The sequence below is a fragment of the Nelumbo nucifera genome, chromosome 5 (assembly GCF_055504915.1).
Source record: "Nelumbo nucifera cultivar China Antique chromosome 5, China Antique-T2T, whole genome shotgun sequence".
In the NCBI taxonomy this organism is placed as follows: domain Eukaryota; kingdom Viridiplantae; phylum Streptophyta; class Magnoliopsida; order Proteales; family Nelumbonaceae; genus Nelumbo; species Nelumbo nucifera.
Genome location: NC_142653.1, coordinates 22716782 through 22741235, shown reverse-complemented (window position 1 = coordinate 22741235; position 24454 = coordinate 22716782). Strand labels below are relative to the sequence as shown.

General features: G+C 39.7%; 1 protein-coding gene across 1 annotated transcript; it reads left to right on the top strand.

Annotated features, from left to right (window-relative positions):
• The first annotated feature begins 1039 nt into the window (after positions 1-1039).
• HDR (4-hydroxy-3-methylbut-2-enyl diphosphate reductase) lies at positions 1040-22666 on the top strand. The gene is made up of 10 exons (XM_010256673.3): positions 1040-1430; positions 1766-1962; positions 5611-5790; positions 5884-6015; positions 6143-6217; positions 6302-6407; positions 6494-6588; positions 21147-21332; positions 21452-21538; positions 22188-22666. Exons 1-10 carry the CDS (start codon positions 1166-1168, stop codon positions 22251-22253), a joined length of 1389 nt encoding a protein of 462 aa, XP_010254975.1. The 5' UTR covers positions 1040-1165; the 3' UTR covers positions 22254-22666.
• Positions 22667-24454: the final 1788 nt, after the last annotated feature.

Genomic DNA, 24454 nt, shown 5'->3' with positions numbered 1-24454 from the left:
CCAGATCATCTTCTGTAGGGAGGATGAGTTCCTTAGTTCTCGTTGTCTACAAAGATGAGCAGATCATCTCCTATAGGGAGCAGCTGGGTTGCACTACGCTAGGGAGCTCCATTTCAGCCCCTAAGTCATCGACCACTTGGGAGCAGACGAGATGACAAGGTACTTAGCTAAAATAAAAATTGATACGTGACCGGAAAAAGTTACATCAAGTAGGTTTCTTGAAATATATAAATTTTAGTATTCTTTTCCTAATACAGTTTGACTTTCTATTTTCTTGATAATTTCTATTCTAACTTGGTCCGCCCCCTATTAATTTCAGTATTCTTTCTCTAATAGAATTAGATGTCATTTTTTACATCAAATTTCACTCTTCTTTCTCCAATCTACCAATTTATTATCATAGTTGAACTTAGATCTGAAACCAACCCAAATCAACCAAACCCGATTCAAACCAATTAGGTTGGTTTTGCTTAAAACAGGGTCGGTTTTGGTTTCAATTTCAGATAACCCGACCACATCTAATCGGTTGAAAAAATCTCAGTAAACTAACCCAACTCGACACATGAACAATCCTACTTTCTTGTTTAAAACTCCGGGATGTATTTTAAGCTTTCACGTAAAATACAAATATCCCTGTTTTTTATAACAAATACAAATATTCCTGGCTAAGAATTAAGTTTGGCGCCTGGGTTATTTGTCCTAATTTTCGTGGTCAGTCATTAGCTTGGCTCCTTACCGAAAGAAAAACTAAAGTCATTAGCTTGCCTCGTGCTAATATTTCCACCCTCATTTTCGTGGTCAGCCCCCACAACGTCTCACAGCATATGTCAGCCGTGTATCGGAAACATCTCATAAAAAAGTGATGAGATATCATCGAGACATGTTTCAATATACGGCTGGGATGTGCTATGAGATGTTGTGGAGCGCCTCTGATGGGGCTGATGTGAACTCCCAGAACCCACACTTACTGTCGTTGGGGATCCACACGTCCCAATCAGCATCTCGTTTTTTTTTGTGCGGAAAGCAAATAATAAAAAAAGGAAATTTTTTAATCAGGCAAGGCAAAATCAGAGGAGTGATAAAAAACGTGGATGAGATTGCAGGGGATAGAAAGCGCACCGAACGATTGAGCTCTCACATTGACACTTAACGTGCGCACCCACCCATGGCGTTTTCTCTGCAACTCTGCAACTTCTCCACCCCTACTGACCTCTCCTTGCCGGACAATCGTGCCGGATTCCAAGTTCTAAGATGCCGGAAATCGTTCTCTGTTCGCTGCAGTGGCGACTCTTCCGCCCCGGCGGCTGCTGTTCAGTCGGATTTCGATGCTAAAGCGTTCCGTCATAACTTTACTAGAGCCGAAAACTACAACCGCAAGGGCTTCGGCCATAAAAAGGAAACCCTAGAACTCATGAACCGGGAGTATACCAGTAAAGTCTTTTTCCACCATTCCTTTTGCTCTCGTTTGTGGTGTCTGAAATTCGTGCTGGAATTGTCTTCTACTATGTTTTTTTTTTTAATTTCCTCGTTAGTCGAGAAATATCACTCCATTTTACGCTAGCTCTACTTTTCATTTAGAAAGATGAATCAATCTTTTAGTTTCCGATTTGGCAAACTTCTGAAATCATTGAATTCTCATCTTCTTTACTCCAGAGTTTGACCTTTTAGTCTTTCTTATTGTTTTTTTCCCGTCTGATATGATGGCATATTTCCTTTCATATTTTTTTCCCTTTGTTTGTAACTTCATCCTTCTGGAAATGTTCAGGTGATATTATAAAGAAACTAAAGGAGAATGGCAATGAATACACATGGGGTAATGTTACTGTTAAACTGGCCGAGGCATATGGCTTTTGCTGGGGTGTCGAAAGGGCTGTTCAAATTGCGTATGAAGCGAGGAAACAATTCCCAGAGGAGAAGATCTGGATTACAAATGAGATTATTCACAATCCAACTGTTAATAAGGTCCGTGCAACGCTATTCCTTTACTTGACTGGTAATAACTATCAAGTGGCTTTTTCTGATTCATATTTGGGGTCCAAGTGCTTCGTCTGGAGGCCAAGTTTTAGTTTCTTTTGGAATAATTTCTCCCAAAACTATTTGTCTTAAGTTCCCTTATTATCAAATTTAAATGGGCTGTTTTCATTAGAGATTTCCACTGTGTTGTACGTGGTTCATTTCATGGTTATGCTTTGAATCATTTAGTGGGTCTTCTTGGGCTGCCAGCTTCTTCTTAACGGTATGGTAACTGCATGAAATGGTTTGAGCTTTGTCCTGATCCTATAATGTTCTTTATTAGTTTGTGAATTTTATCCTCTTCAACCAACTTAACACCTGCACAATACGCATAGCAGTTGCTAGAGCTCGTCAGGCATTATACGTCATTTGTCATCATTTTAGAACGATCAAGGCATGCAACTCATGAATGTGAACTGAACCCCCCGATCTTTTATTTTTTATTTTTTTAATTTTTTCTAATAACTTAGTTTTCACGAAACACATTTTGTCTCCAACGTGTCAACTTCATATGGTTTGTTTTTTCATTGATTCCCTGTGTTGTTGGCAGAAATGCCAACAAGTAGAGTCATTACATGTTGGCCTTTTAGGCTGTACTAGTTGTTTTCTTGCTGATTTCCTAAAGTAGAAGCCAATGCAGTCAGCAATACATGGTGGAATGCCACGTTTTGGCCCATTCATTTGATTACCTGTGGACCAAAATATACAATTGTCTAGATTAGAAGGTGTGCAATTGCAAATTGGGCAATAATTATTCCAAAAGACAGAATGCTTTATCAAAGAATTTTATTGATTATGTAAATTAAGCAGACCAGTTATTTAAATGATGAATCTACTTAAGCAGACTTCTGTTTTAAATGGTGCATGTGTGCGGTGTGCCTTTGCACAGAGCTGAGGTACATTTTAAGGTATGTGCCTTGCTTGAACCTAGACAAAGTATATGCTTGGTGCATCTCGCACTTTGGCCCAGGCACATGCCTTTTATAAGTGTTGTCTTAGGAACTTTTTATACATTCTTTTTGTGTTTTACACCTTTGCAGTGATCTATCAACTTCTCGTTCTCGATTGCCTTTTCTTGATGCTTGTACTAGTAACGATCTATTAACTTTTAAAAGAAACAAAAAAAAAACTTTTTGAATACCTGAATCCTTAGTTGTTGTGGGTAGAATTTCTGGTAACAAGATTTCAACTAAAGGATCAATACAAGTACAACTAATCTCTGCTCCCTAACTCTAAAATGGAATGAATTGCAATCAAAATCACAAAACATCCCCTTATATATAAAAATGGATATTAATCCCACCATGATGTAATAATCCTGAAGTTGTTTTTAATAAAATCTTTTTACTGATAAAAAAGCATCCCCTTACATATATGAGCCAAAAATTTAGGTCGGGGTGCTGCCCTCAAACCCCCACACGGGCTTCTTTAGGCCCATTAGTGCTACACTATATAAAAATGGAATGAATTGCAATCAAAATCACAAAACATCCCCTTATATATAAAAATGGATATTAATCCCACCATGATGTAATAATCCTGAAGTTGTTTTTAATAAAATCTTTTTACTGATAAAAAAGCATCCCCTTACATATATGAGCCAAAAATTTAGGTCGGGGTGCTGCCCTCAAACCCCCACACGGGCTTCTTTAGGCCCATTAGCGCTACACTATAAAGGCCCCAACCTCTTAAGATTAGGAATGCAATCTGTTTGACAATTGACATCACTGTTTGGACTCGCTGTTTGAAGCTTTTTAAGAAGCAATGGGTTACAGCTAGGCATATAAGAAGTTTATTAGATGCTTGGTCAAGTTAAGGCTTTAACTTGCGTGGATCTATTCTATGGAACTTGGTGCCACCTGCAGTTAGTTGACTGCTGTGGGATGAGGGAAATGACCGCATTATTTTTTTTGATAAATAACAACAGCCTTTATTAAGATTTGAGAAAAAAGTTGTGTACAATCATACAATGATTAAACCAGCTACCAGCAGTAGCTGAAAGACACAAACCTTTACAATGTACCCCAAAACATTTTTTTCATATTTACCTCTTGTCTATCAAGGTAGTCTGCCAATCTATTTTCCGATCTCTGAATTCAAAGGACTCTTGCATTCAAAACTTGTGTCTGCCAATCTATTTGCCGATCTCAAAACTTGTGTATACTTTAATCCATAAAGTATGTCATCAGCTTTGCTTTCACTGAATTCCCTTGGCCTATGAGAGCACCTTCAAGATTCCTAACCCCCCCCAAACTCCTGAGGGCCCTGGGTTTCTGCTTTACCTCCTCCTCTGAAGATTCTTGAGTTCCTTTCTTCTCAAATCATCCAATTCTTTTTGGGTTGTAAAAGCTTTTTTCACAGAGATTTTGGATATCCCTTGGAGGGGACCATCTGCACCCAAAAAAGATTAAAAGCAAACTCCCAAATGCTAGAAGTGCAGGGATAGGATTAGCAAGTGGAAACTTGAAAGTAGTTTCACCATTTGCCATGCAAAGGGAGCAAAATCTAGGTGATAGACACTGATTTGGTCTTCTCTTTTGTAGGCCATCCAATGTGTTTATCTTTTGATGGTAAACTTCTCAGCAGAAAGCTCTAACCTTTTGAGGAGTGGGTCTCATCCAGATTTCTCTTACTAGAAAAACTCTGGGGGAGGGGGGTTACAGGGGACAAGGCTTGAAAAAAGGAGGTGCAGGAGAATAATCCAGAAGAATAAGGGGTCCAAACTTTGGCTGTCAGGGGAGGAGGGATCCAAAAGAAAGCCTTTCAGGCAATGAATCTAGGAGTGCTATGCCTCCTTATATTATTATGGTTCTTAGTTATCCTTTTTTGGGTTTACAGTTGTAGACTTTGAGTCTTAAAAATGCTGATTTTATAATTGTCAGGGTGACAAGGCACCCTTGGAGGCTCGCCTCACCTAATCGCCAAGCAGTTTTGTATATTGTATTTTAAAATACTTTTATATTCTTAATTTTTTGAGATTATAATTATAAAATAGACATTATTAAACTAAAATATTCATTTTGTGTGCTTATATACTAATTTCCTTTTATTATTAATCAACATAGACATTTCTAACTGCAGTATTGAACCCTCAAAGGCTTCAAAGCCTGAACAAATAAGTAAGGAAGAACTTAAAATTTTGTCTAATCAACAGATTTTCTTCCTCCACATCTTCTTCTTCTTCTTCTTCTTTGTCTTCTTCCACCTTCTCTTTTCTTCTTTTCCTACAACAAAAATAGGGGTTCAGCCCCTATGTTTTTTGAATTTTCTTTTCTTTTATCTTCTTTTTTTTTTCTCATGAATATGGTGATTTTCTATACCAACATGATGTTTATACTTTCTTATGAAAATTATGGATAATTATTTAAGGAAATATGGCTATGGAATATAACTTACCTATAAAGCATGGTCCAATATTTTTTTGTAGTATATGTTGCTTCAAGTATGTTTAATAAAAAAAATTCCTTCTTTCCATTCCTATAAAAGCATTTGCATTTAGGGAATCATCATTACCTGCATTATCTTGGTTTATCTTTTGTTATACGGTATGTTCTTACTACTTTCAACTGAATTGTAATTTTCTGGTTCTTATTTTAGCGGTTAGAAGAGATGGAAGTCCAGAATATTCCACTTGAGGGTGGAAAAAAACAATTTGGTGTTGTTAATGAGGGTGATGTTGTGATTTTACCTGCTTTTGGAGCTGCAGTTGATGAGATGTTGGCTTTGAGTAACAAAAATGTGCAAATAGTTGACACAACATGCCCATGGGTATCTAAGGTATTTTTCATGACACTAGGGTACTCTTTCAAGATTTTGTTGAGACCCTAAGTTTTGCGTTTTCTGATAATATATTCTACATTTCATGTAAAGGTTTGGAATACTGTTGAAAAGCATAAGAAGGAAGAGTACACTTCGATCATTCATGGTAAATATTCTCATGAGGAGACTATTGCAACTGCATCTTTTGCAGGGACGTATATTATTGTCAAGAACATGACAGAGGTATGATTTACATTTTTCCCTTATTTTGTCCAGTTATCTTGTATTTATTACCATCCAGATTGTCAAAATTAGTAGCACATCTCCATCCACTAATTTTTACTTGTCCGTGTTATTCAACTGAAATCAGGCAATGTACGTATGTGATTACATTCTTGGAGGTGAACTTGATGGATCTAGCTCAACAAAAGAGGCTTTTCTAGAGGTATATTCTGCCTTAGTTATTGAGTATCTTGTGACAAGGCTATGACAAGACTTTGCTTCTTAAGTTGTTTATGGATGTCTGCAGAAATTCAAATATGCGGTTTCCAAGGGGTTTGATCCAGACAGTGATCTCCAAAACGTTGGGATTGCAAACCAGACCACAATGCTTAAGGGAGAGACTGAAGAGATTGGTAAGTTAGTGTTGTGCTATATCTTGATCCAAGTTTATAGTGAATTTCTACTTCTTGTATTCAGATTCTTAATTACTCTTTCCCAGGAAAATTGGTTGAGAAGACTTTGATGCGCAAGTATGGAGTAGAACATATCAATGAGCACTTCATGAGTTTCAACACAATTTGTGATGCTACTCAGGCACTTTTGTTTTCTCTAATCTCTTATTTTGGAATCCATTTACTTATTTTTTCATATTAAATTATAGAAAATTTATGGCATACATTAATATTACCAATTTATGTCTGGTTGTTTATGCTTTTAATGTGATTCATTCACGCATTATGCAGTCTTCTTCCCATTCTTTTGTGTTGCCAATATTACAGACAGTTGTGAAACAGCCTAAGGATGTTTGACTATGCTATATATCATGGATTATTTTGAAATGGAAGTAAGGATTTCAATACCTGCCTAAATGCCTGTACACACACAATGAAGGCTTTATATACCTGATTTATCATTAAAATGTGCCTTGTACATGCATGTCTATTACGGAAGAGGTGTCCTCTATGGATGAAAGTGTTGATAGGTGATGCAGGAGCTGAAGAGTCAATTGGAATTTTACGAAAATTTATGTATTTCTGTATTTTTGGACAGTAAGGGTATTTTTGTCATTTTGCAATTTTCTGTATGGTCCAATGATAGGTTGTCTAATTATAGTTTGTTTATGTTTAAAATTTCAGTCATTGCATAAGTAGGATTAGAGTTATTGACTCTTCTTTGAATTGAAATAGGATATTACAGCTTAGTTTGAGTCCTACTAGGATTATTGAGTCTAACAGTTCAACTCCTAGGACTATTATGAGTCTAATAGTTTGATTCCTAGGATTATTATGAGTTTCAAGTCGATAAATAAGTATGGGCGTTTTTCACAGAGCAATGAAGTTTATGAGTTTTCTTCAGCTTATGCTAACTATGGTGAGTGATTCCCATGCCCTAGAGTGATTCTAGGCACCTTGAGAGTGATTCCGAGTATTTTCTCTCTTCTTTCTGTCTCTATTTTCTCTATTATTCATCCAAGAAGCCATTACATCCATAAAATTCTGATCAAAGAGACCATTCAACATTCTCTAAGGACTGGAACTAAGTTGGTCCTACGTAGAAGCTAGAAACTTTGAAGAGTTGATCAATCTGTTGGATTTGCCAAAAAATGGAATTTTTCTTCTACGAAGGTCACAAGTAGGTAGTGAAGTATTTCAGAAAGGGTGAAGAGTCTGATTTCTTTTGTTAAGGAGTCTAATTTTTTAGGAAGTCAGTTCCAAAGGTGGCAGGTCTGAAAATGTTCAGAGCATTGTTATCAAAATGTTTCTTATGCACCCACCCAGGCATCCCCTGGGCAGCAAGGTGCCCTTGGTTGGGCACCTGATTTGAATGTCATGGCTTATATGAAAGGGTGCTTCTAGGTGATAAGTTGCCTGGCTTGGTGACAAAAAATTGACTCGTTTAAGGATTTCTCAGCTGAGGGCATTTACAGAAACTGGAGAGATAGCAACTACTTCTTCCTTTAGGTCTAAAGTGCAAGAACTATGGTCCCCACCAACACAACACAGAATGAAGCTAAACTTTGATGGGAGCTCTAGACGAAACCCAGGACTGTCAGAAATTGGGGGAGTATTCAGAGATGGAGATGGTAAAATCATCGCTATGTATTCAAGGCTACAGGAGTAGGTGACTCTTTGAGGGCAGAGGTAATAGCTTTGCTTCAAGGTGTGATATTTGCCAAATAGATGGGGCTAAAGAAAATAGAGATAGGAGACTCTAAAATGCTCATTGATTGGTTGAAATTGGTTAGTTTGGGAGCTTGGATTTATAGACATGCTATAAGGGAGATCACTAACATAACAAAGGAGATTGGGGCTTCTTTAAAGTGGACTAGAAGATCAGCTAATGGGCTAGCTGATACTTTAGCTAAACAGAGGGCATTGAAGGAGAATCTGTTCTGGGCAGAATTGTAAAAACAGTTTTTTTTGGGGTCAGCACCTTTTCAGGGGCTGACAGTTGTGCGTGATATTTCTTAATTCGCTTAATGAAGTTACTGTTTCGAATAAAAAAAAGGCAAAACAAACACCTTGTTGTTGTGTTGTTAGTTTGTTACTATGGCTACATATTATTAACATGTGTGTTAATACATCTTATGATATGCTATATGCTTTACTTGTGTTTTGATTAAGGGTTTTAGCATTAGAGCATAAAAGACTCCAAGAATTTTAAGAAGAGAAAGGGAAAGAAGGAAGTATGAAGATTTCTCTTTTTCTACAGTCTCTCTCTTCCCCTTTTTGTTACTCTTATCTCTAAATAATATTATTATAGCTTTTTTTAGTTGCTATCATGTTATAATGTTGTGCATGAACTGTTGAAATTAATTGATTTAAAATGCTATTTTCTTATAATGATGATGATTTGCTTTATTTTGGTATGAAAGTTAATGTTAGTAGTAAAGATTAGGGAAAATTCCCGATAGGTACCTTGTACTATAGGCTGAGTGCGAATTTAGTACCCAAACTTTAAAACGCGACAATCTAGTACCCGGACTTTCATTTTGCGACGATTTAGTACCCGACGTTAACCAGCCGTTAAGTGGCATGCAAAAAGACAAAAATGCCCTTCAAGTGTCATCTAATTTTCCTTATCAACCATCCGGTACAAGTAAGGCTCAAAGTATCGTTATGTATTGGCCCGTATCGGCCGATACGTATCGTTCCGGGACCCTTCCGATACGCCCCTACAGTGGGTGTATCGGGGCTCTAACCGGTTCAGGGGATGGAGGGGTCCTAGACCGGCTCCCCTGAACCAGTTTTGAAAAAAAAAGTAAAAAAACAAGTATCGAAACGCCCGATACGCCCCTACCGGCGTATCGTGTGTATCGATATTTTGAACCTTAGGTACAACCAGACTGACAGTGCCGCTATTCATCGTCTCGCCTCTTCTCTTTGACGGAGAAACCTTTTCAATCACTTCTGCTTGCTTCTTCTCATTCACCATTACCTTGTTGTTGTTGTTCTTTGGGATACTACACTGCATTGGAATTTTCTCAATGTTTCCAACCCAAATGGCTCCATCTCCTCGGCTGTGTTACACAAGAAGTCATTTGAACCCAAAGAGAGTTGTAGCTCTCTCTAGTAAACAATAGAACAGGGGTCAGTACCATCGGCGGATCTCAGTTTTGGATGAAGCTATGAGCGATGGAAACGACATGTTTCAGGGAAGCCTGGTATGGTGAATTCATCGGAGTCCGTGTGGCGGTGTGGGAGGTTCAACCACAAAGAGAAGTGGAGGCTGGCCGTCTAAGGAAGGCGTCGGCGATGATGCACAGTGGAGGCTGGCCGTCTTGTTGGGTGATGGTGAAGACAAGGTTGTGGAAGGAAGGCTCAAGGGTTTGTGAGGCACAGAAGAGGGTTATCATGTGATGGTTTGGCAAGGCTTTTGTGTTTTCGGTGTTGGGTGGTAGACCGTGGTCGGTTTTTTAAAAGGGCAGCTCGGCAACACGAATGGTTGTAGGGGTGGTGGAGGAGGAGGAGGAGGCGGAGGAGGAGATGGTTGATCGGAGGTAAACGACGTTGATGGGACTGGTGGCGGTGGTGATGGTGTAGCCTGTTTGTTGCTCAATTTGCTTGGCCAATGCTGCGAATGGTATCATATGGCCACGAAACAAGAGAAGAATTACCCATAATGCTGTTAAACCCTTGAAACAGTGGGTTGAATAGAGAGCCCTTAATAAATGGGTTGCTGAGCGTGTGAAACTGGCAAGGGGACCGGACAGTAGGGTCATGAGTGGGGAAGTGGAGAGAGTAATTAAGTTGGTGATGGGTGAGGGAGAAAAAGGGAAGGAGATGAAGATGAAGGCGAGTGAAGCTGCAAGAAAGATAAGAGATGCAGTGAAAATAGTAGGAGATCAGTTGGGGTCTTCAGTTAAGGCACTTGACGGTTTTTTAGAGATTGCTTTGTCGCAGAGACGAAGCTCTAGTTTAAATGAAGCAAATGGATATCCTTCTTAAGAGAAATGAAAATGGTGGAGGGTGTGATTGGGAAAGCAGATCAGGTGGTGAAGAGAACTATAGCAGTTGCAGAGAAGACAAAACAGTGTTGAGGTTGCTTTTTATTTAGCCTTTTGTTTTCCAATATTCTGTTATTGCGCTCGATCGGCATTTAGAACAGAGAGTATAAAACAGAGCTATGGGCTCAAGCTTTCGAAAGGACACTTGGGTGTATTATTTTCTTTCTTCTGTTCAATGTGTTAATCTCCACTGATGTATTGCAGATGGGTGTTTCTGTAATCCATGTACCCGCCTTACACTGGTAATCCTAACCCTCCTTCAGGAGGTAGCAGTGTTGGTGGTCTTACACCACCTTTTGGAGGTGGAAGTGGACTTCCAGGGACAAATCCTCCACCTTCAACCAGTCTGACATGCCCGATCAACGCGCTGAAACTAGGGTTGTGCTTGGATGTTCTTGGCGGGTTGGTGCATGTTGGATTAGAGAACCCAGTGGAAAATGCTTGCTGTCTGGTGCTTGGAGGTTTGCTAGAGCTTGAAGCAGCTGTTTGCCTCTCTTTCATTTTCTTGAGAAAGAAGATGATGAACAGTGTCCAAGGATAATTTGACATTTTTAAGTCTTAAATCCCACATGAAGTCACGTGATATACATAACTGACAGTCCATTAACGGTAGGTACTAGATTGTTGCAAAATGAAAGTTCAGGTACTAGATTGTCGCGTTTTAAAGTTCGGGTACTAAATTGGCATTCGGCCTAAGGTACAGGGATTATTGCTACTTTTCTATTTAGGGAAAAATCCTTAAGCATCTCCTCTTAAATGATTCTATTGTTAACCTTGATAAAACTGTGAAAACATTGAAAATACCCCTAGTGGCTTTTAGATTTTTGAATCTAATACCAGAAGTACCCATTTGTAGAAAGACAGAAATCTAATAGGATTTCCAAGGACTGTCCCGTTACACAAGCCCCCCCCCCCCCATCTCTTTCTATTTACACCCAGATGACTATTTTGATGGATTACCGCTTTATACTAGTGGCATCACCGCAAGAAGATACGAGCGTCTTTTGAACCTGGTACTATGACACAGATCACGTTCTCAAATTCCACTGAAGGTATTACTTTGTGATATGAGCATCACAATCTGGTATCCAGCAATTAAAAGACCATTAAAATCATTTTTGTCTACCATTGATCCCTCCTTACCAGTGAATGAAAAGGCACACCTAGGCATATTTCCAGGCTTGCACCTTGCCTAGGCCCAGGTTCACCACTTCTACACCTTGTGCAAGGCATGCACCTTTGTTAAATTTGCCGCCTTTTGTACTGTTTTAAGTATGGTGGCTGGGCTGGGGGCTCTGCCACTGGACCCCTGACCAAGCCCCTTGAGGCAAGCCCAAATAAGTCCATGCTAGGGTCTTAAATTCTTAAGACCGACCCCCCTATTTACTAATATTGTTCATTTCATTCATCCCAATACAAAACATTCATCCCAAATAAGTAGTTTTGTTTGTTTCTATACTCCTGTTTTGTCAGTAATACTTCATCTCAAAAACACTTGCCCTCAGCCATAGCCACAACAAGCACCATGAACTGAATTCCATAGAGAGATCTGTTTCTGAGACATTGATTGGGCACCACATAACAGATCATTTACATGATATGATTGAACTCTTAACAGCACCCTCCTGATCAATAACAAAAGATTCAATAAGGATGAAGAAGAGGTGAAAAAAACAAAAACAGAAAACAAAAAAGAATGAACAGAAAGAATGACAGAGAAGTATGGCACCACAAAACAAGAAAATGGACAATCCAACAGGACCAAATCCCTTTCCACCCTTTTCAAAAATTAACCATATGAAAACCAAAACTATATTTATCTCCTAAAAAAACCAAAACTATACTGTAGGTTTCTGGGTGGGGATAGTTTGTCTCTAGGGAATGGGAGAAGTGACAAATTGTGAACTAATGCCAAAGCCAAAGAAATGCTAATGGAGGAGGATGGTATTAGTTAGATTCTTGATATTGATAAAGTTGTGTCAAGGAAGTTTCAGACTTCAGAGAGGTAAGAAACCTGTTTTAAGAGTGGGATATGAATGAACTGTAGGTGGTCTGAGGAAGCTGCAAGGTTTAAAGGAATGCCTCGAGAAATACATGAGGTGGATGTAGAAAACAGAGAAGCAGAGGTTGAGAAAAGGGGGTTGTCTTGTTGATGTTTTCTGTTGAGTTCTTATTTTCATTTGGGTAGTCCATTGATCGGTAGATAGCTACTGGTCTTAAAATGGTGATTTCTTGTGAGACTGTTTTTTGTTCTGTTTTTGCATGTGCTTTATTGGGTATCAAAGGTGTGGAGGACTTCCACAGTTCCACCTTGGTGATTGTTCAATATGTTTTTTTTCTTTTTTGGTGGTTGGGTGTATAGTCCTTTTCTGTTTCCTGCTAGGTATATAGGGGCTGTTGGGTCCTTTTCTCTCCTGGGTATGCAATCCTTTTTCTTTCCTTTTTTGTGTGTGTGTATGGTGGTTGTGGCTGGAAAAGCAAGGCAATGTATAGTCCTTTTCTGTTTCCTGCTAGGTATATAGGGGCTGTTGGGTCCTTTTCTCTCCTGGGTATGCAATCCTTTTTCTTTCCTTTTTTATGTGTGTGTGTATGGTGGTTGTGGCTGGAAAAGCAAGGCAATGTTTGGGAGTGCTTAAAAAAAGTGCTTATTTGGGCCATTAAGCACTTATTGGTATTTGGGAAATAAGCCTGAAATAAGTGCTTATTTTTTAAGCCCAAATTTCCATCTTTTTTTAAGTGCTTATAGAATAAGCACTTATTCAATTTTTTTCTTCCAAAATTGTCCCTGCTTGAGTTTTATGAAAGCACTTTTACAAAAGAACTTTTAAGAAAGTACTTTTATGAAACATTTTTACAAAAGCACTTTTATAATAGTACTTTTACGAATGCATTTTACAAAAGCACTTTTATTAAAGTACTTTTACGAAAGCACTTTTACGAAAACACTTCTAAAGCACTTTTGCAAAAGTACTTTTATGAAAGCACTTTTATGAAAGTACTTTTATGAAATCACTTTATAAAATTGCTTTGATAAAGTACTTCCGTAAAAGTGCTTTCATAAAATTGCTTTTGTAAAAGTACTTTCATAAAAGTTCTTTTGTAAAATTGTTTTCATAAAAGTACTTTCTTAAAAGTTCTTTCAAAGGGTATATTTTGAAAATTTGAAAGAAAATGAAGGACAAAATAGTCACAAATGCTTATTTAAGTGCTTATTAGAGAAAAAGTCTACCAAACGCCCAATATAAAATAAGTGCTTATTTTAAAAAGTAAGCACTTGAAAAAGTTAGGTGCTAAATGCAAATAAGTGCTTATTTGAATAAGCACTTGTTTTTAAGCACTTATTTTTAACTTAAGCACTGCCAAATATGGCATAAGCCTTTATTATTCATCAAAAAAAAATATGGCATAAGCCTCTTCTAGTCCTGGCTTGCCTTATATTATTTGAACCCACATTTCCACTTTTTCATTTCATGTATAAGAAATATCTTAGGGGCCATTGTTTGGTGTAATGGTAAAATATTGGGCTGATAAGCCTGAGAACATAGCTTCCAGTTTGAGAGCGGCCAGTTTGTACCCAAAAGAAAGAAAGAAAGAAAGAAAGAAAGAAAGAAAGAAAGAAAAATGCATTTATCAGTTTGAACATTATGTTTGCCTGGATGGAAGGTGACCTCCAGCTCTTGGATGTTACTAGTTGGTGAGAGGGTGTAAACAGCTACCTGTTGTGCCTTCGGTCATTGAAGCATTCAACATCAGTACTTGGGCTCTCAGGACTGTTGTTTATGTTTCTCCAATTGCTTGTGCTGCTATGTTAGTGTTAAATCTGTTGTTTCTTGTTTGTTGAATGGCAGAACAAGAAGTGTCTCATGTGACTTCAGTTCAGCAGTGGAGGTTACAGGCAATCATCAATATATTATGCATGAAGGATGGAAACCACCAAAACGGGTTTGAGGGTGATTTTGACTAATAATGCTGATTTTGACTGTTTGAGGCTAGATTCCAGTCTTCTAGCAGAAGACAAATGTCCTACTTGTTAGAATTTAAATATTGATCTATATGCTGTAGGTTATCTTCATTTATCACTATATCTTCTATTTTGACTTCTAATCCTTGTTAGGACTTTAGTGTGCTAACTTGTTATGATGAGCTGGGTATGTTTCTGATAAAAGAAATAGTATGTGGTCTATTTAAGGCTGAGGTTGACAAGGGGGAGACCATCAACAGCACTAGTTAACAGAAGTGACTTGTTACAAGTTGAAGGGGTAGAAGGGCTAGGGGTAAACAAAAAAAAAAGACACAAGTAGAATTAGTAAGAAATGATTTAAGCACTAGCAATTTAACATTGGATATTGTTGAAGTTTGACCTGCCATAGAATTCTGTCTTGTTCGTTGACTGTAGAGTAAAGTAGACAGCAAGAAGTAGGAGAGGAAAGAAGAAAAGAGAGAAGAGAGAAAAGAGAGAAAGGCTGGTTCGAATTAGGGAAAAAAGTTAATCCCTTGATTCGGCCAGACCTATTATTATATTATTGACTTATTGAAAAAGACTTGAGTGCCCTTCTTTAAGTAAGAGGCACTCGAACTAACATAACAGTACACATCAGCATTCTCAACAAGTACAAAGACTGAAATACCCCTTCACTAACACCACTAACACTCCCCCTCAAGCTGGTGAGTATATATCATATAATCCCAGCTTGTTACATATGTAGTCCACTCTCCCCCGACTCAAGCCTTTTGTAAACAAGTCTGCCCACTGGTTTCCCGTACTAACATATGCAGTTTCTATCACCCCATTCAGCACCTTCTCTCTCACAAAATGACAGTCAACTTCGATGTGCTTGGTTCTTTCATGAAACACTGGATTGGAAGAGATATGAACCGCTGCCTGATTGTCACAGTAGAGCTTCATTGGAGTACTGATGTCATATCCTATCTCCTGTAGAAGGTTCCTCAGCCACACTAGTTCACAAGCAGTATGTGCCATGGCCCTATATTCCGCTTCTGCACTGCTTCTTGCCACAACTGTTTGCTTCTTACTTTTCCATGTTACCAGGTTACCCCCCAGAAAGGTGCAATAGCCTGTGGTAGATCGTCTATCAGACATAGAACCTGCCCAATCAGCATCGGTGTATCCTTCTACTACCAGTTTTCCACCACTTCTGTACAGCAAACCACGACCAGGAGCTCCTTTCAGATACCTCACAATCCTTAGCACTGCATTCCAATGTGGGACCAAAGGTTTCTGCATGAACTGACTCACCACACTAACCGCAAATGAAATATCTGGCCGAGTAATGGTTAGATAGTTTAGTTTGCCTACAAGTCGTCGGTATCTGCCAGGCTCTTCAAACACTTCACCTATATCACTGCTCAGCCTCGTATTTGTTTCCATAGGTGTCTCAGCCGGTTTAGTACCCAACAATCCTGTTTCTTCCAGTAAATCAAGCACATATTTCCTCTGGCACAAATTAATGCCATGCTTAGATCTTGCTACCTCTATGCCCAAAAAGTATTTCAACTTGCCAAGGTCCTTTGTCTGAAAGTGTTCCTGTAGGAATGCCTTCAATCTGTCAATGCCCATTTTATCATTCCCAGTCACAACGATATCATCCACATACACCACCAATATTATTTTACCTGCCGAAGAGTCAAGACTGAAGACAGAGTGATCAACTTGGCACTGTTTCAGACCAAACTTCTTGACCACCTCACTGAACCTACCAAACCATGCTCGAGGGGACTGTTTAAGTCCATAAATAGCCTTCTTAAGTCTACATACCTTACCATCCTCCCCCTGAGCAACAAACCCAGGTGGTTGCTCCATGTAGACCTCCTCGAGCAAATCCCCATGCAAAAAGGCATTTTTGATATCGAGCTGATGGAGAGGCCAACCAGACATAGCTGCAAGGGAGATGACGACACGAACTGATCCTATCTTAGCAACCGGGGAGAACGTCTCCGTGTAGTCAATGCCATAGGTTTGGGAGTACCCTTTGGCAACCAGCCGCGCCTTCAGGCGCTCAACACGACCATCTGGCAAGTACTTAACACTATACACCCACTTACAACCGACAGCCTGCTTCCCAGGAGGAAGAGCGGTGAGATCCCAAGTGTGATTATGATGCAAAGCAGAGAGCTCTTCTTCCATAGCACGGCACCACTCTGGAGAGGTAAGGGCTTCCTGGACATCCTTAGGAACAACCACGGAGGATAACAAAGATATGAACTGGCGATGGGAAGCGGAGAGGTGGGTAAGTGAAACAAAATTGGAAATAGGGTGAAGGGTGCAAGTACGCTTACCTTTCCGTAAGGCAATAGGAAGATCTAGGTCGGAGGCTGGTGTCGAAGCTGGAGCTGGATCTGTCGACGGTGATGAAGCTGGAGGAGCTGCAGCCGGTACACGTGGGCGATGTGTATACACGTGACGGATGGGTGGACGGTCAACCAATGGTGGCACCGGAGGCAAGGACGTAGGCATGACTGGAACCAAAGGAGGTGGATCAGCCACAGGAAGAGGAAGAGGAGGTGGTGATGTGGGGGAAGCAGCAGCACCGGACCCCACGAAGAACGGAGTAGACTCAAAGAATGTAACATCAGCACATACCAAGGAACGACGAGAACTAGGATGATAACACTTGTACCCTTTCTGAGTTCGGGAATAACCAAGGAAGATACACTTCAGGGAACGTGCATCTAACTTGTCAGTCCCGGGACTCAGATTATGAACGAAGCAGACACACCCAAATACCCGAGGAGAAAGCGGAAACGGAGACATGTTGGGGAATAAGACACTAAAAGGAGAACGACCATCAAGGATAGACGTGGGCATCCGATTAATTAAGAAACAAGAGGTGAGCATTGCATCGCTCCAAAAAGTTTTGGGAACATTCATGTGGTGCATGAGGGAGCGTGCCGTTTCTACAAGATGGCGGTTCTTTCTCTCAGCAACCCCATTTTGTTGCGGAGTATAGGTACATGAAGTTTGGTGTATAATCCCATGGTGGTCCAAGTATTCTCGAAAAGATGAGGACAAGTATTCACGACCATTATCAGAACGGAAAATTTTGATGTGAACACCAAATTGATTGCGGATCTCAGCATAAAATTTCTGGAAGATGGAAAATAATTCACTTCTTTCTTTCATTAAATAGAGCCACGTCATTCTTGAACAGTCATCAACAAAAATAACAAAATATCGGTATCCATTATATGACATCACTTTATAAGGACCCCAAACATCTGAATGAATTAAAGAAAAAAGACTCGACACACGGTTATCGACCCTAGAACGAAAGGGAACACGATGGTGTTTCCCAAATTGACAAGACTCACAATCTAAAACAGAAAGTTGACTCAATGAAGGGACTAAGGACTGCAACACTTTCAGCGAAGGATGACCAAATCTACAGTGCCACTGGAGAGGAGAAATGGATGACTGAAGAGCCGTTGACGTTCGTCCACCACCATCAAGATAATACAGTCCACCGGCTTCATGCCCTCCACCAATCTTCATCCCCGTCTTGAGATCCTGAAAAACACACATAGAAGGGTAAAAAGTGATGGAGCACTTAAGTGACTTGGTCAGCTTACTAACAGACATAAGATTAAATGGAAGCTTAGGTACATATAAAACAGAGGATAGGGATACAGGGTCTAGGTCAACATTACCAACACCACAGATAGATGACGTGGAGCCATTAGCAAGGGTAACAGATTGTGATGTTGAGCAATGAGTGAGAGATGAAAACACACCTGGAGTTCCCGTCATGTGATCGGAGGCTCCAGAGTCAATAATCCAGGGGTTGGGTGTGGATGCCAAACAAGCCATACCTGAGTGTGCAAAGGAAGCTGTGTTCTGCTGCGACTTGGATTGAACAAACCTCTCATACTCATCACGAGGAACACTCACCATCTCCTTGCCTGGACCATCTGAGGGAGTAGAAGGCATCGGGTCAGCTGACCGTTTCTCCTGTGTAGGGCTGAAACTGGTGTCACTAGTCATGGCATGGTTGGCCCACGTCGAGGGAGGACCATGTAAGTCATAGCAGTAGTTAATGGTATGTCCATCCAAACCACAGTGAGTACACTTCCGTGGACCCGAGCCACGTCCTCTACCACGAGCTCCCCCTGAATCTCTGCCTCCAGTACGACCACCACCACGGATGTGTGTAGATCCACCACTACCACTCCTGCCAGGCTGGGTTCCTCGAGTCCCACTTCTGCCACCTCGGCCTCTTGACACTGCAAATGCTGATTTATCGGAGACATTAGAGTCCATAGATCCAATGGAAGCCCTCCGAAGACGAGCAAACACCTCCTCTAAAGATGGAAGAGCAGATCCCCCTAGTATCTGGGCTCGTACTGGTTCATACTCAGACTTCAGCCCCACCAGAAACCGTGTTACATCAAGCTGCTCTCGCTGTTGCTGTTGAACTTTGACATCTGAAGTGAGAGGATGATAGACATTTAACTCATTACGGATATTCCTCACATTGGCATAGTACTCCTCAAGGCTCTGATTTCCCTGTTGCAGATTGAAGTATTCCTGATACAGTTGATATACCCTAGTGGTATTATCCTGACCTGAATACAGTTTCTTGGCATGATCCCACACCTCTTTGGCTGTGTCAAGAAACATGAAGTTCACACTGATTTTGGGTTCCATACTGTTCCACAACCATGTAATGATCTGTGCATCTTCCTGTTCCCAGTCTTCATACTCCTGAGAATTAGCGGGGGGTTTCTCCTCTCTTATATGCTTCACTTTCTTCTTCGCCTTCAGAAAAACCTCTACAGACTTGGCCCAAGGGACATAATTCTCTCCATTCAGTTTAATGGAGGTCATTTGGACATTCAGGTAGTCAGTAGATATCATGACACTAGGTTTACTATCACTGTTATCTGCCATTGCCGAACTCCCTTAATTCTGAGCACTGAATTAGGAGCACTACACACTGCACACTACACACAGACACTTCATCGAAATCTGCACACTGATTTCAACAGCTGAGAACTGCAACACCACAAACCCTACTCACCGAAGTCTGTACACTGATTTCAGCAGTATTAAATGTTGAAAACTACAACACCACAACCCCTACTCACCGAAGTCTACACACTGATTTCAGCGATATCAAAAGCTGAAAACCACACTTGTAACACCACCAACATTAATCCACAACTATAGGAAGCTTCACCATTAAGTAGACACTATTGCCATTCGAATCACACACAAACCAGAATAAACCCTAGCATAAACCCTAGCATACTGCAATCTGAGAACCCATCATGCGAACTGTACTACACCTCTCATGTATTCCATAACAAAAAAAAATATATAAAAAAAACTTTACCTCATCGCCTGAAGGCCAACCATACGAAGGGCTGAGACACCACTGCACCACACGTACCAGCCCTAACTAGGGCTTAGAAACCACAGCAACCAATCACCAACGACACAATCGGAGGCATAGAGACCTCCTAGGGAAGAGGGCGATCACTCCTTTTCAGCCCTTTTCCCAGTCTCCAACTCACAACTGAGAACCCCAAGTGAAACCCTAATTCGAATGCGCAGAAGGCAGAATTCTAGCAAGTCTGATTTGGTGAACCTAGCTCTGATACCATGTTGAAGTTTGACCTGCCATAGAATTCTGTCTTGTTCGTTGACTGTAGAGTAAAGTAGACAGCAAGAAGTAGGAGAGGAAAGAAGAAAAGAGAGAAGAGAGAAAAGAGAGAAAGGCTGGTTCGAATTAGGGAAAAAAGTTAATCCCTTGATTCGGCCAGACCTATCATTATATTATTGACTTATTGAAAAAGACTTGAGTGCCCTTCTTTAAGTAAGAGGCACTCGAACTAACATAACAGTACACATCAGCATTCTCAACAAGTACAAAGACTGAAATACCCCTTCACTAACACCACTAACAGATATGACATTAAATGGAACAGATTGGTAAAACAGGATTCATGTAGTTGAACCCATATAGCTGAGATAAGGCGTGAATGATGATGATATTGACAATGGGAATATATACATGAGTACAGCCAAGTGATAGACATGATATAGACCCAGAGTCCATACCACTGGACTGAAATCTTCTCTCTAGGTCAACTTGATATAGTATTAAATTAAAGAAAGATATTATAAATAGAGGACAAAGAAAATGCACAAGGGCACTGCTTAGGAATGCTTTAATCTTAAACTCCATTAGATATTTGAACAATGATCAATTGGCTATTCTGGTTTGATAATTGTCATTAAATTTTGTTTCTGTTTATTTTTACCCTTGTATGTTGAATACATTAATTCTCTTATTCTCTAATTTATATACAAGGAATGCATTTTCTTTCCTCTTGTATCCCCAAAAGACTATGATATGTTGTATGATGCAAATTGATAGCTGATGATAATTGCTGTTCTTAGTAGACAAACCAAATTGTCACTTAGATTCTCTTCTGTTCTTTTTGATAATTGGCAAGACTTGTGTAGTTCTGCTAGCAGAAATCAAAGTTCTGTTCCAAATGGATGAAACCAATATTTGGGTGCTGAGAAGTACCATGACTTTGTTTGAATTTCATTATTCCATTTTACCTTGTCTAATTCTTTTTCTGATGTCTTCTTCTCTGTTGCATCTTTTCGTACCCACAGGAGAGACAAGATGCAATGTATGAGCTGGTCAAGGAAAAAGTTGATCTTATGTTAATAGTTGGTGGATGGAACTCGAGCAATACTTCACACCTACAAGAGATTGCAGAGGAGCATGGAATTCCTTCTTATTGGGTTGATAGTGAGGAAAGAATAGGACCAGGAAATAGAATAAGTTACAAGTTGAATGTGAGTTTCTTAAGCGGAATATCCAAACCTCTTTTTAATTTCAAAGTAGTTATAAGTTAGTTGATAGGAGATCCTTTTTTGTCTCCAAGTTATATGTGTTAATTACCTTACTTTAACAGCATGGTGAGCTGGTTGAAAAAGAAAACTGGCTACCTGAGGGTCCCATCACAGTAGGTGTTACTTCAGGTGCTTCTACACCAGATAAGGTAATTCTCTTGAACATGGTAAATCTTTCTACAAAGTTCTATCACATTTATTCGATTGGGATTACCATGACCTTTTAATGAATTCATAGCTTTCTTTTGATCATTTTTGCTTCTCCCATGTAACCATCTTTTCTTTTAACCTTTTTTTTGTTTCTTTTTTTTTTTTTTTCAGTGAGGAGACTTGGGATAGTATGATCTCTAATTCTTACATGCCCTTCTTGTTATTAACTGTTGATTTTTGGGTTTAGTTGCTTGCAAAACACCTTTATTCATGTTCACGAGATCCAGCAGTATTAAGCCTGTGGTAAATAGATACTGCCTAATGGCAACACCAACTGAAATAGTTCAGGATAGTAATGTGTTTCATTTACCTGTATTTCTAGAATTGTCTTTTTTGCTGCTTCACTGTTGCTTGCTCTAATGGATTTTCATCATTATGAAAATTAGTTCATGGGGCATCTTAGTTTTAACCTTGCATGATTTTTGCCGACCAACATTTTGATTTGTGATACTGGATTTCCTCTTTTCTCTTTATTTCATTGTGCTTCTGCTGTATATTCTCGTCGACCAGTCATTTTCCCCTCAAGGTTGGATTTTACCTTGTGATTTATGATACTGGTTCTAATTCTTGTTTGATTGGCACATCCAGGTTGTGGAGGATGTCCTCATCAAGGTATTTGACATCAAACGTGAAGAAGCCTTGCAGATTGCTTAGTTCGAATTTAGGAGAGCCCCCAGGAAGAGCATGACACGCTCTGTTAATGCATATTCCCCAGAGTTGGGGCTTATACCATGTAAATAAATCATAGGACACTTTTTGTACTCTGTAGGGGCATATCGGGGTGCTCCCAATACGATATGTATCGGCCGATACGGGCTGATACATAACGATACTTTGAACCTTGCCTGTAACCCTCCCAACCCAGGTAGCGGCGGGATTCGATCTAAAGTCTCCACTACGACCAGCAGGAGACCTTACCAATTTGTTGGTTGGCATCTGTTGGTATGAAACGAATTTGGTATTACACCAAGGCTTCCCCTGGTTAAAATATTATAGCGAAATTTTAATCGAGTGTCAATTAATTGGAAGTATAAATGGATATCTTATGGTCATGGTTCTACTTTAAACTTGAAAGGCAACCCAACACTAATATTACTCTTTTTTCCGGTTTAAATTCTTAAACTATCCTTGTGGTTTAACTAACTGATTAGCTCTACTTCTATTGTTCAACTGTTGTCTTAGAGTATCCTTACATATTTTTTGACAATTGATTAGCTCTACCCCTGTCGCTAGTGTTCCTTAGGTTGAATTGGGAATGAGTGCAAAATCTTATATTTTGTATTATTTTGTATGTATTTGTACTGTACATATTTGCATTTGTACTTTATCCAAACTGAGCCTTAGTGTTCCGTTGAAATTCATACACATGACACCATGTGGTATAATTTTTTTTAAAATCCAATATTACCCTCCGTCCTTTTATAAATCGGGTAATATGATCCTGTCCCTAGAAGAATTGTCATCGAAAAACCCTTTTTTTAAAATCCATTCAGATGCTGGTAAGGTTCCTAGCACCACATGAAGTGGTGCCATTGTCGGCGATGTTGATCAATTAGTTGAGTCCAAAATCAGAAGTGTGTGGTTGAATGCATAAAGCTTTGTATATTTTTTTTTTTCTTCTTGGCGCCCTGTCTCTGTCATGATATAGTGTCTTGATGGGAGCAAACTTGGAATATTGAGGATGATGGGCGAAGCAGGGGAGAGTCTAGGCTCAAAACTCGGAACTGGGGTTTTCAAAATCATCTTGAATTGAGGGTTGATTTTTAGAAAAATAAAGAAATTATTTTCTAGTTCCTCATTGATGGTAAGATCATCTAGTTTAAGGAAAAGATCCAAGACAAGAGGGAATCCCCCTGTCCAGCAGAGCTTGATCTTTGCTGGAAAGCAATTTGAGGCTGGTAGGATATTGGTCGATTACAACATCCAAAAGGAGTTTATTCTCCACCTAGTTCTTCGTTTGAGGGGAGGAATGCAAATTTTTGTCAAGACTCTCTTAGTGGAAAAGTGGAAAGACCATTACTTGAGAGCTTTGACACGATTAACAAGGAGGGCATTCCACTAGACCGGTAGAGGCTTATTTTAGCTGGAAAGCAGCTTGAGAGGATGGACGGACTCTTGCAGACTATAACATTCAAAAGGAGTGCTGTCATAGCTCTTTGGGCATTCCACCAGACTAGGAGGGTATTCCACAATACCAGTGTTGTCGCTTCTTCGGTGTGAAACATTTCTCGGGTAGTTAAAAACAATGGAGAGTGTGTGCTTGTTGTATTCATCGCCAGTGATCCTACCAGACCACTAGAGGCTCATATTTGCTGGGAAGCAACTGGAGGATGGTCGCACCTTGGCTGACTACAACATACAAAAGGAATCCACATTGCATCTGGTGCTCCGTCTTCGTGGTGGGATGGAGATTTTTCATGAAGACCTTGACAGGGGAGATGATCACACTGGAGAGTGAAGAGTTTTGATACCATAGACATTTGACAATGTGAAGGCTAAGATCCAGGACAAAGAGGGGATCCCACCTGACAGAACCACTTGACTCTATATTTGTCAAAGGAGATGAGCTGCAACAAAGATTCTCATCAGAAGAGATTTTACGCTTAGGGTCTGTTTGATTGCTGAGAAAATTGGATTGAGAAAGGATGGGATGAGAAAAGGAAAATTTATTTTCTTAGTTAGTTATAATGTGTTTGTTTGTTGAGAAAATTTTTGTGAGAATATCCACTTTCTAGTGTTTGTTTTGCAAGAAAATTTTTTTGAGCTGATTGTCGCCAGCAATCAGAGACAGAACTTCGGATTGTCACCAGCAAGATTGGATCCAGAAATTAGAAATTGCTAGAGATTTCAACTGT

What these genes read in the sequence shown, in the direction of transcription:
- HDR (XM_010256673.3), top strand. Translation starts at nt 1,166, where the DNA reads ATGGCGTTTTCTCTGCAACTCTGCAACTTCTCCACCCCTACTGACCTC. An exon ending in TTGTCAAGAACATGACAGAG is followed by an intron (nt 6,016 to 6,142) that starts GTATGATTTACA and finishes AACTGAAATCAG; the next exon opens with GCAATGTACGTATGTGATTA. An exon ending in CAATTTGTGATGCTACTCAG is followed by an intron (nt 6,589 to 21,146) that starts GCACTTTTGTTT and finishes TCGTACCCACAG; the next exon opens with GAGAGACAAGATGCAATGTA.